The sequence below is a fragment of the Pyxicephalus adspersus genome, chromosome 11 (assembly GCF_032062135.1).
Source record: "Pyxicephalus adspersus chromosome 11, UCB_Pads_2.0, whole genome shotgun sequence".
Taxonomy (NCBI): Eukaryota; Metazoa; Chordata; class Amphibia; order Anura; family Pyxicephalidae; genus Pyxicephalus; species Pyxicephalus adspersus.
In genome coordinates, this window is record NC_092868.1 from 2,659,954 (window position 1) to 2,677,424 (window position 17,471).

Consider the following 17,471-nt stretch of genomic DNA (forward strand, 5'->3'; position numbering starts at 1 on the left):
ACTGGTACTATGTTATAGGAGACTGCTAGAGACAGGTACTATGTTACATAAGACTGCTAGAGACTGGTACTATGTTATAGGAGACTGCTAGAGACCAGTACTATGTTACATGAGATTGCTAGAGGCTGGTACTATTACAGGAGACTGCTAGAGACTGGTAAAATTACAAGAGACTGCTATAAACTGGTACTATTACAAGAGACTGCTATAAACTGGTACTATATTAAAGGAGACTGCTAGAGACTGGTACTATGTTAAATAGAACTGTTAGAGACTGGTGCTATGTTACATGAGATTGGTAGAGGGTGGTACTATTACAAGAGACTGCTAGAGACTGGTACTATTACAAGAGACTGCTATAAATTGGTACTATTACAAGAGACTGCTAGAGACTGGTGCTATTACACAAGAGACTGCTATAAATTGGTACTATTACAAGAGACTGCTAGAGACTGGTGCTATTACAAGAGACTGCTAGAGACTGGTACTATTACAAGAGACCGCTATAAATTGGTACTATTACAGGAGACTGCTAGAGATTGGTACTATTACAAGAGACTGCTGAGACTGGTAATATGTTATAGGAGACTGCTAGAGACCGGTACTATGTTACATAAGACTGCTAGAGACTAGTGATATTAGAACAGACTGCTAGAGATTAGTACTATTAGAAGAGACTGTTAGAGACTGGTAATATGTTATAGGGGACTGCTAGACTGGTACTATATTACAAGAGACTGCTAGAGGCTGGTGCTATGTTACATGAGACTGCTAGAGACTGGTACTATATTAGAAGAGACTGCTAGAGACCAGTACTATATTACAAGAGACTGCTAGAGGCAGCTGCAGAGCAGAGGCTGGGAAAGCTTGGTTTGTCTGTAGAATGCAGTGCTAGAGCCCAGACCCCTGTGGCCCAGTGTTGGCATTGGCATTGCAATGCGCAGCAAATGGCAGATTGTTGGTTTACATCGCCCCCTAGCAGACATCTGTGTTCCTGTACCCACATTGCCTTAGTTGTACAGCAGGGAATATTCATCATGTAATTCACACACTGTGCACAGAATCATGGACGTCCTCTCTGTAAAATGTATGAAATGTCTAATAAATGTACAGTTTTCAAAAATCACACAGGGTGTCCCTCTTTTATTCTGTCTTTTATAGATCTGTGTAATAAATGGTATGATAATAATAATAATAATAAAACATAATAAATAGGTTTTGTTTTTATTCTTCCTAATAATATTTATTACATTCTTATAATTAACATATTGATTGCTGGGTGGTCACATGACCCTTTGTGGGCTGGTAAGGACATTACCAAAAAAGGAAGAAGAGGCGTGTCTCTAATCTTTAAACCAATCAAATCTTTGGTCAGCTGATATCTTGGCAGTTTAGAGTTGCTTAGATCACCACCTGCTGGCTGCATAAGGTATAGAAGAACATGAAAAATACTATATTAGAAATCTGCTAATGATTGATATAAATAAAAGGGTGGTTATGGGCAATTAACTTTCATATGACACATTGTGCCCGATTTATTAAAAAGCTCAAAGACTGGAGAGGATACACGTTCATCAGTGCACCTGGGTGATCCAGAAAACTTGTAATTGGTCTGCTTTGGGATTGAAAACATTTTATACCAAATAGCAAATTACTTTGTAGAAATCCATTGCAGGTTTGCTGAATCACCCAGGTTCACTAATGAAAGTGTATCTTCTCCAGCCTTGGTGAACTTTAATAAATCGGGCCCATTGGGTCCATGCTTTTGAGGTGGTTCTGAAGGGGGCAGATCCGGGACCACTAGCATACAAACCTGGGGGCCCACATAGACTCTGGGGGTTCTTGGAACAGGGATAATTCGTTATGGAAGCTACAATGTTGCTGGAAATGTTGTCTGAGACAGAAACTTAAAGGTGTCAAATACAACCAGGGGGCAGTATATGTCATTATTTTCGAATGAGACAATAAGCAACAATAAAATGAAATAATTTATTTTACTTAAATATTTGAGATCTGCAATAAATAAAAGAAGCTTTCCGGACCCACATCTAAAGCCCACTGGACCCATCATTTTGCGTTTCCTATTGTCTTCAATGCATTTTGTTTCATCAAAATGTTTGATGATGTAAAAAATGTCATTGAAAAGATTTAAATCAATACAGAATTTCCCAATCAAGAAGTCAGAACTCAGAAAAGTTAGTTTTGAAAGGCGAGATTACAACCTTGAATAGTTCTATTACAGGCAATTACATACAAAGCCCAGCAGAGGTCACTCTGATCTCTGTGAAGAAATACTGCTGCATGACATCATCAGAGCCCGGATAGCTCAGTCGGTAGAGCATCAGACTTTTAATCTGAGGGTCCAGGGTTCAAGTCCCTGTTCGGGCGTCTGAATTTTTTTTCACTGAGATAAATATAAATTATAAATTATTCAGGTTTCATTAAGATAAAATATTTTTTTTTTATTTAGATTTTTGACATTTCTTATTGTTATTCATTCATCACCGGTACTCCCCTGCAGCATAAATGGGTCCCTGCTGCTGACAAAATCCTCAGTAGAGAATAAAATGCCTAAAGTAAAACAAATATTGAAGGTGATTTATCTGCTGGAGGATTTGATATGGAAAAAAAAAAATCTGCCAGATCCGCTGGGTTCTATCTGACATCTGTGGTCAGCCTAACGATGAAACAGCTGAGATTGGGGGTCACATGACTTGATAATTGGCCCTATTTAGGGATTCTATGGGCTTTTCTTAAAACCATTGGAGATATATTCACCTTCTTCCTGGTGTCACCTAACTAAAAAAGTGAGTTTCCATTGGTGCAGTACTTATGGGAATTTGGTGGATTGCATTTTAATTGTTATTTTCTGATTCCTTGGAAAGTTTCTGTATCAGCTTCAGTGATTGCAATGTGCAGGAGCTGGATTTGGCTTTTCCTGCAGGTGCATTTTTTGCTGCATTGACTTTTTCATATCATTGGGTTGTCTGAGATGCATGGGGTAGGAATGGTTTTCCATAGCGCATGGGGGCCCCAGATGCCCAGCTCCCCCCCCCAATGTTCTGGTAATTGGGGCAATAAAGAAGATAAGGGCCCTGGGCAAAACCCAGGTGAAGTTGTCAATAGGACCCATGCAGACCATTTTGGTGCATTACATGCAACATTTTGGCTGTTCATGTAAATTGCAGCAATGCATATTACAATGGTCCTGTTGCATGTTCATAGTTCACATATGTCCCTGGCTCAACCTCTGGCTTTCCCTGGAAGTGTTTTGCTTTCTGCATGTCTCAAGGAATCAATATCATGTGACCAAGGATGATGCCTGGAAAAAGATGGTGCCGTCCTTCTGGAGAGAAGAGCAGAAGAAAGCATTGTCAGGGGTGTATTGTGATATTTGTGTGACCCTGAGTTCTCCTCTTACTATGTAAGAACATGACCAGTCCTCTTTAACCATACATTCCAATGAACAGTAACAAGCTGGGGCGCAGAATTCAGCAAATCTTTCACTTTGCCTCCGCCCTTTGCTGTAAATTGAGCCATTGGGTGAATCTGCCTCATTTACTGCTTTGGCTCCTCAAATTTCATGTTTCCATATACAGATCACAAAGATGTGTCAACACAAATCCTGCTGGGAACAAAGAGAGCGACGGCAATTCTGAGTTTTATGAGATTGTGAAAAAAAGAAAATGTTATTTTTAGTTTATGGACAGAAATGTAGAAACAGCTGCTTGTTGTGTGGAACCGTTCTCATTCTGCCCCCTCCCCTCTTTATTCTGCCCCCATCTGTGTGTTGCGCCCCATCTGGGCCCCCTCGTCTGTTTATTTTGTCCCCTCTGGGCCCCCCATCTTTTAATTCTGCCCCCCATCGGTTTATTCTGCTCCCCTCAGTCTTGCACAGTTGCTGCCCATAATAGCCATTAGAAGCTGCGGAAAATCAGGGACCGCCTCCTTTAATGATTAGGGGACATCCAGCATCATCTAGCCCCTCCCTCGCAGCCTGATTGTCACTGGCCCCGCCCCTTTCAATCAATGGATTTCCATCAAAGGCTCAGCATGCCATGTGGGAGTTACTTATGCAAATACAGGCTGCCTGGTACCGCCCACTTCTCCAGACTGACATCTATCTAATCATGTTAATATTTGCATAGCTCCTCCCAATAGCCCGCCCTCTCCTTACATCAGGGCTGCAGTACAGAGTACAGGAGGTGCTGTGATGTTTCCAGAATGCTCTGTACAGCCCCCTGCTGGCTCCTGCCACCAGCTACAATCTGCCTTCATTACATAGAGAAGCACAGAGACTTAGGCTGCATACACACGTGCAATAATTGTTGGAAAGGAAGATCCTTTCCAATGACTAGCATTGCACGATGCATGAACGCGCTCTGCACATACAGGAGAGGGAGAACGACGGAGCGACACCCTGCTGTGCGCTCTCCCCCCTTCGCTTCCTTTACGATTGTTGGTTGTCTGTGGGTCTGCCAGGACAGTTGTATATACGACGAGCGCTGTACACACGCCTGAGCCGATTGGACGAGAACCATTGGGCGTGTGTACGTAGCTTTAGTAATGACATTTTAAATCTTTTGTTAAAATATTTCCTGGTGATCCTGCCATGAGGGTTCTTGTTCAGGCACTACCATTGCCCCTTTCACCTGTGCTTCTGCGTTGTCACCCTGATGGAAACTAGTGATTGATCTGCAAGCTTTGTCCAGTGTTGTCATAAAAAAAGAAAACCTCGGTGCATGTAGGCAGGAAGTGGTCGCAAAGAGGCTGCAGGAGATCAGCAGCACTGAGAATTAACCAAGGTGCCACCTGAATTTATTAAAATGTTATGTTGGGACTCGCCAAGGCAATGCTGGGCCGCCATTGGCCGGCTGACCGATCCCGGCCACTAGTGACCCTGGAAACATCCTCAGTATTGGCATTGAATCCCCCAAGTGAAGCTCTCCCTGGGGCCACATCCTGGGGGCTCCGTTTCTCGCCCCTCATCAATACCTCCGCTTGTTCTCCTACAATTGCCCTCTGTGCAGCTTTGTCTCCTCCATTCAGGAGGGGGTGGGGGGGTCTGGCATTTCACCAGGGCCAATGTTGGCCAAAATACCAGAAACTCCTTCTTCCCCTCGCTGTGGGGGGCTGGGTTAACCCTCTGAGGGGGCCATCGCTGGGTTGGTTAGAATTATTTTAGAATCTGCTGCTTAATTTCCAAAGTTTTTTTAAAAGCTATCCGGGGCCAGTGTGTACTCACTCGGGCAGGGAGTGCCAGGCGGAGTCGGCAAAGGTGCCCAACAATGACCGGGGATAGGAGATGCTGGTACAAAGGTAAGTCATTGGGGTGCAGTGGAGGAATCTGTAGTCCCAAAGCTGAGCTCCAGCTGTCTGATTGGACAGAGAACGAGTAGCAAGCATGATAAGCCAATACTATACTCACTCTGCTCTCTCCTCCTATCAGCATTTTACTTGTGGTCACATGGGCTCTGCAGAGAAACTTAATTGGCTCAGAGTGTGGAAGATAAGGTAATGAGGAGGAGGAACAGATGAAGCAGGGAGATCCTTGCAGTGCAGGTCCTCAGGTGCAGCTTCCTCCCACAAGGAGAACAATGAGGGGCACAGTGGTGACACCACTAAATCTCCAAAGAGGCAGCAGTGCCTTAGGTCATCTTACAATTCAGAACTGGAGTGCCTAGGCACAGGAAGTCACATGGTATACAGAACGTGGTGCCTAGGCAGGGGAAGTCACGCGGTATGCGGAGCGGGGTGCCTAGGCAGGGGAAGTCACGCGGTATATGGAGCGGGGTGCCTAGGCAGGGGAAGTCACGCGGTATATGGAGCGGGGTGCCTAGGCAGGGGAAGTCACGCGGTATATGGAGCGGGGTGCCTAGGCACAGAGTGCCTTTTACCTGTACATCGCGCTCAGTCCCACCTGCAGTGATGGCAGCTCCGGGATTGGAGGTTTCAGATTTGCTCTGTCTGTAGTTGCCAGTGGTTGGCTATGCCAATCCCCTCACTGCCCCGGGGTGATGGAGCGCTGACAACAAAGCGTGTCCCGGCAAGGTGTGTAGCTGATAATTGGTAGTTACACCCAGACTGCGTTCCGCCATCATTTTGCCTGGCATCATTAGTAAATGCGGACACCCTAAAGTGTACCTGTCATGCCCCATGTAATGTGTCCAGGTAACTTTTACCCCTCACACAGATCACATGACTCCCCCTGCCAGTGCTGTCCTCGCTCAGGTGTCACCTGGAGTCACCATCCACCTCTTGGACTGAGATTCCAGCTCAGAGGTGACACAATTATATAAATCCCAATGTCTGTGCAGTTCCTGGCTGAGTTCACAAATGTCTGACACAGATCAGCCCCTGCTGGAACTTGTTACAATGTTGCAGTCTGATTACTGGGGGGACAGGAGACTGAGGAAATGCTTCCTCCTGCCTGCAGCAGGCTGATAGAATCATCTCAACCTAGGCAAGTCAGTGAGTGGAGGACAGGAATGGGGTTTTATGAATTGGTGCTGGAGCTTTCCTGATGAATGATATGGGGGAAAGGGAGGAGTGTCACCCCCTTAGAGGTCTTTAAAATGTGGGGGCACTTAGTTCAAAAATTGTGTGAATTGAAGTCCATGATCTGTCCCATCCCCTCCTGGGGGGGAAGGTACAAAGTGTGCCACCATACACAGGCCTTGGACCCTTCTCAGCCAACAGGGGCCCCCATGGGTCAGTTCTATTGGCCCCATAGCTCATCCTCATTGAGAACCTGGTCAACTGAAGGCCACCATAGGAAGATGGAGCCCCCCAGTATTCAGGGTAGAGATCACCATAAGCGCCCCCTCTGGCACCTCTGGTTCTCATATGTACCGGTTAGTTGGTGCGCGCACACAGGCGTGCAGGTATTGTGTAACACTTTGTATCACCTGCAGAAACTTTGTATCAATTGCTTCCTGTGGACACCTGACACCTCATCCTCCAGCAATGCCACATGCAGCCCCGGGGCCGCCTCAGCTCGTATTAACTGGATGCAAGTGGAAATCTACAACACACAATGATAAGACTTGGATCTCCCCGTGGGTACAAAGACTACCGGCCCAATCCAGACCCAACAGGTAAAGGTGATCCTGCCAGGGACCTCTCAGGTGCTTTGAGGATACCAAGTTTGCCGTATTCCTCACCCTGCAGGGGAACATGCAGAATCCCCAGCCTGCCTAAATGTGGCCCTCAGGCCGTGACCCGGAGCAAGCACGTGGGTTCACCTCTGATGTAGGGGACGTCCAATGTAAGAGACGCCCAATGGGGGTTAATACAAAGTGTCCCCATTAGAAGGCAACCTCCTCATATTGAGGGGACTTCCCTCTTGTACCGGTGTCCCCATGGAAGATTTCCCATTGTGCTGGTAAAAAGGCCAATTATGACCAGCTGGACCTGGAAGATGTGGACAGCACAACCTCCAGGTCCACTCATAGATCATTCAGGATGAGGCCGGTCATCATTGGGCTTCTTTACCCATCCAATCATGAAGGTCCAGGTACGGAACCATTGGAATTGGGTCATTTATGTCTCGCTAAACCCCAATTTGGGAAAAAAATGGAAATTTTGGGCCAGATTTTTTTTCTCCATGTAGGTTGATGTTCCCCCTCCCTGAGAAGTTCCTCACTTTCTACCCCAGGATGCCAATGTTCTGCTGCATCTCCTCCCCAGAGTTCTCCCCTGAACTGGGCGAGCCTCCCGGCATTATTCAGTAACTACCTGGATGTTTTTGGGTGGTTATTGAAAATTTGGGTCACAATAGAGGCACCACCAGCCTACAACATTTTCTGGGGTGAATAATTGTCTCCAATGGGTGTTATAATAAATATGGATCTATAGAGGGCCTTCTATAATGGGGTTCCTGGAACCAACTCTTATGAGTGAACCCTAAATTGCCCTTTTCTACACCAACCCAGCACCTCCATTGTATGTGGAAGGTCCGTCATTGCTCCATAAATGTTATCCTAATTGACCTGGACAATGGTAATGGAGGGTCCCTGAAATAAAATTTGGGCGTTCCGGCCCCTTTGTCTCCCAGGGGCCAGATACAATCTGGTAATGGTGTGTCAATACACTCACAATGGGCCTCTGCAGGATTATGGCCAATATTGAGAGCGGAATACAATAAGTGCCATTGGCTGCATCCTGGACTCCTCCACCATCATCAAAGCCTCCATTGTGGACCCATCCAAGGGCCAAATAAATGCCCATTGTCCCTTCCATTAAAACCCATTGTGAATATTCATGTGTTTGTCTAGGGGGGGTAATAAAATACACATTAGCCCGGGAGCTCCATCCCAAAGAGGGAAGGGGTGGGGAGACAGCTGGTATTGGTTTGACTAAACCCATGTGGGGTAACGGTTGATTTTGGGGTCCCAATGGGGCATTCAAACCATGAGGTTCTTGCAGTTAATATTGGATTGCGCATAGACAAAAAAAGATTTTTTTGTGCTGTTGTATTTCCTGTTTAGCGTTCTTAAAAGCAAAGTGATGACAATAACGCCTGGGGCAATGAGGCTTGTCTGAGAGGGGTAAATACGGGCGCCTTGTACAAACATGGGCCTGGTAGAGACAGGAAAGTTCACCCATAGGGGGGTGGGTGGCAGGGTTCACCCACGGGGTGGTGGGTGTCAGGGTTCACCCATAGGGGGGTGGCAGAGTTTACCTCTAGGAAAGACTTGCTATAGAACCCTGAGACGCTATCCAAATGCCCTCGAGTCCTTGATGAGTCCATGACTGCCCTCTCCTGCGAGGGGCGCTATTAAAACGATAATGATTCTACTTTTATGTTGCCAGTCATTAGTGGGCAATCCATATAGAGGTCCAAAGTGTGCCAGCTCGCTAAGTGACCAACGGCTACCCTCATGCACCCTTAGATGATGCAATGGGGTGCTTCCTGCTTGCCCTTCCCCCTCCGCTCTCTATGGAACAAGCCGCAGGGTATTCTGTCTGTACAGCGATTGTTCGTTCTATTGTCACCTGATACGATTACAGAAAAATGATCTGAGCATCTGTATGGAGCTGGAGGCCCATGGACAATGGCTGGAGATGGTGCAATGGCCACCTAGCTGATGGGGGGAGCTGCAATGCAAACTTATAAAAATAGGTTTCCATACGAATGACCGAAATCTGATGAATTGGGGTAACTGCCCCTTCTTCTGGCATCCTGCAGACCCCTGACTGATTTCAGGGGAGGAATAATTAATAATAAACAGGATATAGTGCCAACATATTACACAGCGCTGTACATTAAATTAAGGGGTTTCAAATGACCGAAAAATACAGACAGTGACACAGGAGGAGAAGGGGACCCTGACCCAAAGAGCTTACAATCTAGCAGGAGGGGGATCATAATTCTTCTATATACATGTATGGCTCCCATTTTATTTTCCTTCCCATTGCATGTGCTCTTACTTTTTCATAGGGTTAGATTAGGGGATCTAAAAGGGATCCCAGGATATGATCGGGAGTAGTGGATCATATTCATGGGGTATTGAATCCAATGTTTTAGGGGGGAGGGTGGGGTTTGGGTGCAAAATTTATGCCCCTCTGTCTGACGTTGTTGTTATTATTAAACAGTATTTATATAGCACCAACATATTACACAGCGCTGTACATTAAATAGGGCTTGCAAATGACAGACAGTGACACAGGAGGAGAGGACCCTTCCCTGAAGAGCTTACAATCTAGGAGGAGGGGGGATTAGAATACTTCTATATACACCCATACATGTATTATCTCTTGAGCACCCCCCCCCCCCCCCCCCCAATTTTTTTTTTCCATATTATATGTGTTTTCCTATTCAGTTTTGCTGAAGCTAATGACCAGTTATGGGTTGAATTGGGGTAACCAAAAGGGATCCCAGGGCATTATCAGGAAGAGCGGATCATATTCAGGGGGGTATTAAATCTAATACTTTATTCAGGGGGGTATTAAATCTAATACTTTATTCAGGGGGGTATTAAATCTAATACTTTATTCAGCCGGGTTTTAAATCTAATACTTTATTTAGAGGGTAGGAGAAAAGTTGGGGTACAAGCCCAAAATGTATGCTCCTCTCAGTCTGGCATGCTAGGCATAATATTAAATGGGATGTATATAGCGCCAACATATTGCACAGCGCTGTACATTAAATAGGGGTTGCAAATGACAGATACAGACAGTGACACAGGAGGAGGAGAGGACCCTGCCCCGAAGAGCTTACAATCTAGGAGTTCTCATACTATTTCCTCTTTTTGTGCACTTTATGCCTTTTGGTTTCTCTCTTTGCACTCTTTTGTTCTCCTGCGCACTCTCGCTTTGGTGTTGTCTCTCCAGCTGTGTTGGGTCCCCCCATTCTGGGTGGAGATGTTTTGGCAGAGCATCCAGTAATGCTTGTTCTCACCTGTACAGCACTGGGCGGGACAGATCCATACTGAGCTGGTGTGAGCTGGACTTTCCCATTCTCTGTCTGTCTCATCCAAACTGCACAGCTTCCCTCCTCTCTGCAGCTTCTCCAAGGTAAGCAGCTCAAACTGGATTCACCGACTTCCCAAACTTTGCACAAGAACTTTTCTGGTTTAGTAACAATTTCTGCTTCTTGCCTTTTTTGTTTGTATGTAAACTTTGTAGATTGTTATACAGCTGAAGTGATACATTTTTATTTGTGATATCACAAACTTGTGTGTAGGTTTTAAATGGGACCCAAAAGCCGGATATATCTTGGCAATCTTTAATTCTTTACTCGCTCTCCACTGTTGGCGATCGCAGTCGGCTCACGCAGAGGATTTCCGAGTTGCAAAATCCCTGTAATTAAATTGTGTTATCCTTTTTTTTATTTATTATTATTATTAATAAACAGTATTTATATAGTGCCAACATATTATACAGCGCTGTTCAATTAAATATTATTAATAATAAGAAACAGGATTTATATAGCGCCAACATATTACAAATGACAGATAGGCACCGACAATGGCATGGGAGAAGACCCTGCGCAGAAGAGCTTACAATCTAAGAGGTGGGGAAGCAGCATACAATAAGATGGTTATGCACAGGTCAGACATCTGATCATCCATGAATCGAGCATGACTTGGGAATCCCAACCATCGTCATGCATGCCCAAAAAATTGTCAGTGGCCATGTAGTCGTTACATAGAATCAAAGTGTGCTACTTCTTCACCTCCTAGATTGTAAGCTCTTCTGGCCAGGATCCTCTCCTCCGGTGTCACTGTCTGTCTGTCATTTGCAACCTCTATTTAATGTACGGCGCTGCATATTATGTTGGTGCTATATAAATACTGTTTAATATTGGAAACAAAGTTGCCATTGTGTATCTTTCCTTCTGTTTGTGCTTATTTATTTTGTTTTTCTTTTGTCAATATTGCATTTTTTTTATTTATAAAATTGCACAGGATGAATGTATTGCATGCTTTAATTGGGGCTTAAAAAGTCTTTGCATAAATGTTTCTTTAGCTTGAGTTTTCCTGCACATGGCATTGAAATAAAACACAGCTGAGATTGCCATGTAATTCAGGGATGCAGCATGGAGGACTCTTCTGAGGTTGCATTGCATTCTTCTAGACCAGCGTTTGTCAACCAGGGTCACTCCAGAGATTCCTTGAGCAATTTGAGAATCTCGGGTCAGTGTAAGTGACCCCAATGACCTTTTTGGCTATCTGTAAGGATGACATTGATCCCAATGGCCAGCAATGTAAGACTGACTACCATGCTAATATACTGTGATCTGTGGATATAGAAATTACAGCCGGGGTTCCCTGAAGACCTGAAAGTTATTTTTAAGGGGTTCCCCTATTATATAAAGTTGGAAGACCACTGCAAGCCCTAATAAGATGCATTTGCATTGAAGGAATACAGCTTTTTCTGTGCACAAGGCAGCTTTTACCAGCAATGCCTGAGCTCATAGCAAACTGAGCTTCATTCATAAGACCGGGGATGGGAAATGTTTGGGGTGGTGAAAAAACAGAAAACATTTTTTTTTGCTCGGTGAGATCAGATCTGTAACGATTAAATGCAGAAAAAAGCATTCGCTCCAATTTTATGTGAATTTTATATCTGATACCAGCGGGATGTGATAACCGGCATGTGATTGTAAAGAGATTTGTCAATGTTTTTGCTTCTGGATCAGTGTTGTCATATCATTCAAGCTCAGCCATGTTGAAGAATTAAGCTTCAGCTCTGCGGTGTTGAGTCATTTACCTATTCAATGCATGAATGTGGCTTGTGAAAAGATTCATTATTCTTCAGCAAGCAAAAACATTCCTTTATGTACCCATTACAAGTGAATGGGAGCAAGCTGAGCATTACAAAGCATGGATATGAAGCTGGCTAGACAATAGTGGCCAGAATGAGTTGAATGATCCTGTTTTGGGTTCTAAAAGGAGAGTGGAAGGGATAGGACCTCTGTCAGGTTCTGATTGTTGTCCAAGTCTCATTGGGAGGATTCATCATCATTTCCTGTCCCAGAGACACAACAGGAAGTCCAGAGAAACCTTTCTAAAGGTTCCGGCATAAGATACAGGATTCCCCTTCCCTTGGTTTTAGTATAAAGTGTTCAGGAATAGAAAGTTTCTCTTTCAGTGATAATGATCACCAAAACAAGCTAAGAGGTTGAACCTTTCTGAATAGGAACAAAGATAAGAAAGTGAGAATGGGGACTTGTTTGTATTTAAATCTGCTCAGATAAAATCTCAATGACAACATTTTTAGATGGACCCCCTTTACCCACAATACTACCCCAATATAATAGTTCCCTATATTTTACTGGTCTCTGGTACATTGATTGATATTAGTGTGCATTCCTGCATTGGTATATTTATTTTATATTTGGATGGTAGGGGGGAATCTATGCCACTGGAGCAGCAACTTGTGCCGCTGGAGGGGGCCACTTTTGACCTTTTTGGCCTTGGGCATTAGAGCTTTGTCCTGCCTCTGGTTGTGAGCTTAGAAATGTTGAGAAGTATCTCAGATCAGTATTAGGGGTCCTGTGTTTGCACCCCCATAACTGACCAACATGAGATCCAAAATTTGTTATAAATGCGCACAATCGTCATTCGCATGCTGTGGTCATCTCATTTCTATGGTCTGATCTGAACCAACTCGTGGCCAATTCTAAAGTTGAGGTTTTTGGGACCTCCGCACCGGTGAAGATCTAAAATCTGTAAAATATGAGTCCCGCCGAGTGTTCTGATAACAGATCGGTCTGTTCCTCCAATAAAACAATTATCAGACCCCCATATAGAATCCTCCATCTCTGTGCTGTACACCCCGGGTGATATCTTCCATTGAATTTAGTTTTTGTTTGGAAGGTGGAATTATCTCACATTCTGCATAGTTTATCTTTGTGAGCGATGTCCTTTCCCCTGAGAAAATCCCAAAAATGTGTTTGGTGGGGGATGGAGCTGAATTGTTTCAGCTAAAGAAATGGTTTCAGTCTAATAAATGGTTTTTAGTCTAATTTCCTTATCATGAGGGAACCTGGTGGATCCACAAACCTGGTTCAACAATTGCCAACTAATAGCAAATGATTAGGAAATCCATCCCAGGTTTGTTGGATCATTCAGATTCCCCCATGATAGTCTTGGAGAGCTTTAATAAGGTTTTAATAAATCGTTGTATTTAATGGGTCCAGTTCACACCTATGGGTTATCCTTGGGGAGTTTAGCTTTGAATAGGATATGCTGCATTTTAAGTTGGTGCAATGCACAATAATGAAATGATAATTTGGCTCCAACTGTGAGCAAAAATGCATTCCAGCACACATTGAGTGCATTTAAAATCTCATACCACGTGGTGGAAATCTACCTAAAGCCGCCTATGGCCATGAGATGCAATCTTTTTTTGCACAATTGTGCAGGTTGGCATTGAGCGGTCTTGTACGTCTGTGGCTATTGGGGGAGCCCATGGAGCACGTTACCCAATGTTCAAGTTTTCTGAGCCATTTACAAACAATGGTTTAAAAGAAAGCCAGGGGGTATTTAAAGCATTTTACAAGCTTGTTTTTCTGCATTTTTGTTATTGCAATTTATGGCTAAACCCGCTGGCAGACACAGAGCCATTGTGCAGCAATGCAGAAAATAATGCGTATGTATGATCCAATATGGCTGCTCCCATCGCAATATATAATTGTCGGGTTCTTTTCCATCAGAAGATCTCTTCTATGTTTAACCATGCACTGATAAGGTGATACATTCCCTTTAAATGCCCGGGCTGCTTGCTGATCAGCGGATAACAATGACCTGTGGGGTTTCTTCTTTATGGTTTGTTGGTTTTCTGATAAACTTTTATGAGACAAACCAGTTGCTGGGAGTTTATTGTGCAATGGCTGTGTGCTGGGCGCGTTGTGTTTGTTGTGGGCTGGGCACGTTTTGTTTTATATGGGTTTTGTGTTCTAATGATGTCCCTTGTGTTGTTGGTCCCTACGCCTGGATGTGTGCCTGGTTTAAAGACTTTTTGTATGTATCTGCATTAACATTGTGTCGCTGTGCATGGTGCAAATACTGAAAGTTGCCCCGGTGGGCCCTTGTGCAGAACAGACCTGGGGGTCCCCTGCTAAACACTTTGCACTTCCCTATGTCCACTCCTGTGTATCCCATGTTATTTGTAACACATGAATCCTTTATTTATTTATTTATCTGCTTCAATTAAAATTTAACATTGGCCTCTCCTGGGATCTGCACCACCGAACGCTATCCCAGTGAAGAAGAATCGCCAAGTGAAGTCTGTTCTGTACATTGTGTCCCCCCCGCTGCACTCAATAGTTCATCCCACTCACTCCACTGTCAATGCTTTCTTCCTGGTAGGTGGAGGGAACCACTGGATGCTGCGGGGGACGCTAGACACAAACCACTGGGAAGTGCCAGCATGCACCAAGGAAATGCATTGGCTGCCTTTGCTGGGCCGGCCCTTGGAGAATACTGTTATGGTTATCCGAAGGCTTTAATATATTAAGGGTTGTTACTTTCAGCAGATCAAGGGGCAGCCAGGCATGCAGCATTTTCAGAAGGGGCCCATTGATGGCACACTCTATATTTTATGCCCAGCACCCCCAAATGTGTGTGCAGCTGCGATTTGGCCCCTGCATTGTGAGACCCTTGTGGGGTTTCATTCATATGACAACAACCATTGTGTTTTCCGGATATTCATAGATCTGTTGATTCCTCACATTTGGGGGCAGGTAACTTTGCCTTTCTGGTGTGGCCCTAAAACTGAAAAGCGGAGTGGCGTCCTCCTGGCCTTCATCCAGCTGTAAAGTAACTTACGTCAAGAACTTCTTGTTCCGATCCTCGGTCCTCCGCCCTAAACCTGTCTAACAGGCGGAATCTGAGGTGTCCTGGAGGGGTACAATGGCCTGTGGGATGAGAAAGGGGGCTTGAGATCCTATGTAAGAGGCCGAGTTATCCCTCCCGTGTCATTGCACTGTCCTTGACTCTATAAATCTTCTCACAGAGACCCTTGAGCTACCCCCCCCCCCCATTCTTCTGTGACTGACCTTTGACTTCCTCTCCAAATCCTAAATACTGCTCATGTAATTTCATTATTTAAAAAAAAAAAATCCTGGTGATCCTGCCATAATGGTAAATGTTCAGGCACTTCCTGTTGTAGTGTGACAACTCTCTTCAGGTCATCCAGTTGGGCTTCTGCGTTGTCACCCTTCCAGTTAGGGGTACAGACTGCTGTTGTCACCATCAGGAAACCATGCAATGCCCCCATCAATGGAGCGCACACAGGAAGTGACCGATGGAAGAATGAAATGTTTTCCTTATTTGGGAACATCTGGGAATCTGCAGGTGTCTGGGGGAGGGAAGGAATTTGGGAGGTATTTTGCATTTCCCAGCAACATAAGCAGCTGTATTATTGAACCTCTAGCGTGCCGCTGTGCGCTCTGTGCCAGGATAAGTTCCAGCTTTGTGCAGGGGCCACCTGTAGATGCTCAGACACCGAGGTCACCGAGATATCTGAAGATTTGTAAACACTCGGAAGCTCAGATCTGGCCGCCCTCCAAACTGCTGGATTGGGATCCTAAGATATTGTCTGGGGGGGGGGGGGGTTTCTATTGTGTATAAATGGGACCCCATTATTAGTTATGAGGACCCCATTGTTTGTAAAGGGGGCCCAACTGATATTCATCACAGCAGATTTATAAAGGACGGATAAGGAATAGTTGCTGTACCAGTGCTCATTTATTCATCAGGAAAGATCACTTCCAGTGACAGTCAGTCTGTAAGTGGCATCCTTCTGACTTTATTTTGCTGGGGAGTATAGTAGGCTGATTTAGGGGCTGATACTCCCTGCAGTCATTCACCGGGGTATCTGGGGTTGGGGTAATAAGAGGAACTCCTCATCATCTGGGGGGCAAATTGGGGTTGGGGTAGTGCCAGCTGGGGTCAATGCAACACAGGGGTGGACATAGGGGGTGCAAAATGTGTACCTGCACGAAGGTCCCTGAATCATTCTCCGCCAACAGGGGGCCCCAATTGATTTCTGCCCAGGGGCCCACTGTTGGCTACACTATGTATGACCATAGGTTGGTTGCTTTATATTAGAGCTGACCCCTTGCTCTCCAATCCCCTCCAGAAATGTATTGGGAGGCCAATAATTGGTGGGAAATCCCATTGCAATGGGTGGGTTGGATCAGTGCCAGCGCTGTGACGGGTCCATTACCCAGCACTGGCAGAATGATGAGCCTGGCATGCTGCAATGGTGTATCATAGGGCACTCAATACATGGTGAATGTGGCATATAAGAGGACCTGTGATTGGATATCTGAGTAATTTACCTCCAATAGAGATAACAGATCTCATCCTGACCATTCCAAACCTCTGATTCTCTCCAGAAGGACGGCACCATCTTTGTTCAGACATCACTAAGGACTTGATGATTTGAGGTTCTGGCTACACAGCCAGTAAATCGGCAATATGTGTGCTGTCTGACACAGTACAATACTGCAGTCTGGGGGAGAGGAGACTGGGGAAATGCTTCTTTCTGCCTGCAGCAGACACAGAATTACTTAAATGATCACACAAATCCTGTTCTCTATAAATGGAGAATTCTGTAAATTTGTTTGGGTAGTCACCATTCTTCATCCTTCTCCTTGGCTGCCGGCCAGCTCGGCTATAGAGAGGCGAAGTGCAGAAATGTTTCACCGGCTGCCAGGTGAATGTGAACAGGTGGTGAGCGGGAGCCGCCATCTTTAATGCCCACAAGGCAGCCATACGTGACGCCGGAGTATTCTATTACCCCCGAGAAATACAGAATGTTCACTGTGCAGAGAACAAACCACCAGGGGAGGGGGATGGGTCAGTATTCTCTGTACAGCACTGTGGTATATGTCAGAGCTATATAAATGTATAATAATAGTGTGTGACTGTGGGGGGACATTGGAGTGTCAGCTCCTCTGTACAGAGACTGATGGGACTGGCTCAGTGTTCTCTGTACAGCACTGCGGTATATGT

General features: G+C 45.0%; 1 protein-coding gene and 1 non-coding gene across 6 annotated transcripts in view; both read left to right on the forward strand.

Annotated features, from left to right (window-relative positions):
- Positions 1–2,315: 2,315 nt before the first annotated feature.
- Positions 2,316–2,388, forward strand: TRNAK-UUU (transfer RNA lysine (anticodon UUU)). Its single transcript has one exon. It is a non-coding gene; the product is annotated as a tRNA-Lys (tRNA).
- A 2,861-nt stretch (positions 2,389–5,249) lies between these two features.
- The window catches only part of LOC140340529 (FXYD domain-containing ion transport regulator 3-like), a 22,837-nt gene continuing 10,615 nt past the window's right edge, over positions 5,250–17,471 (forward strand). For 2 of the 5 annotated variants that reach the window (XM_072425791.1, XM_072425793.1), the window contains exon 1: positions 10,250–10,518. In XM_072425791.1, coding sequence (XP_072281892.1) covers positions 10,265–10,518 — 254 coding nt within the window. In that variant the 5' untranslated portion in view covers positions 10,250–10,264. Of the gene's footprint in view, positions 5,320–10,249; positions 10,519–17,471 lie in introns of those variants that run through there. The other 3 variants (XM_072425794.1, XM_072425795.1, XM_072425796.1) reach the window with 3 other exon arrangements.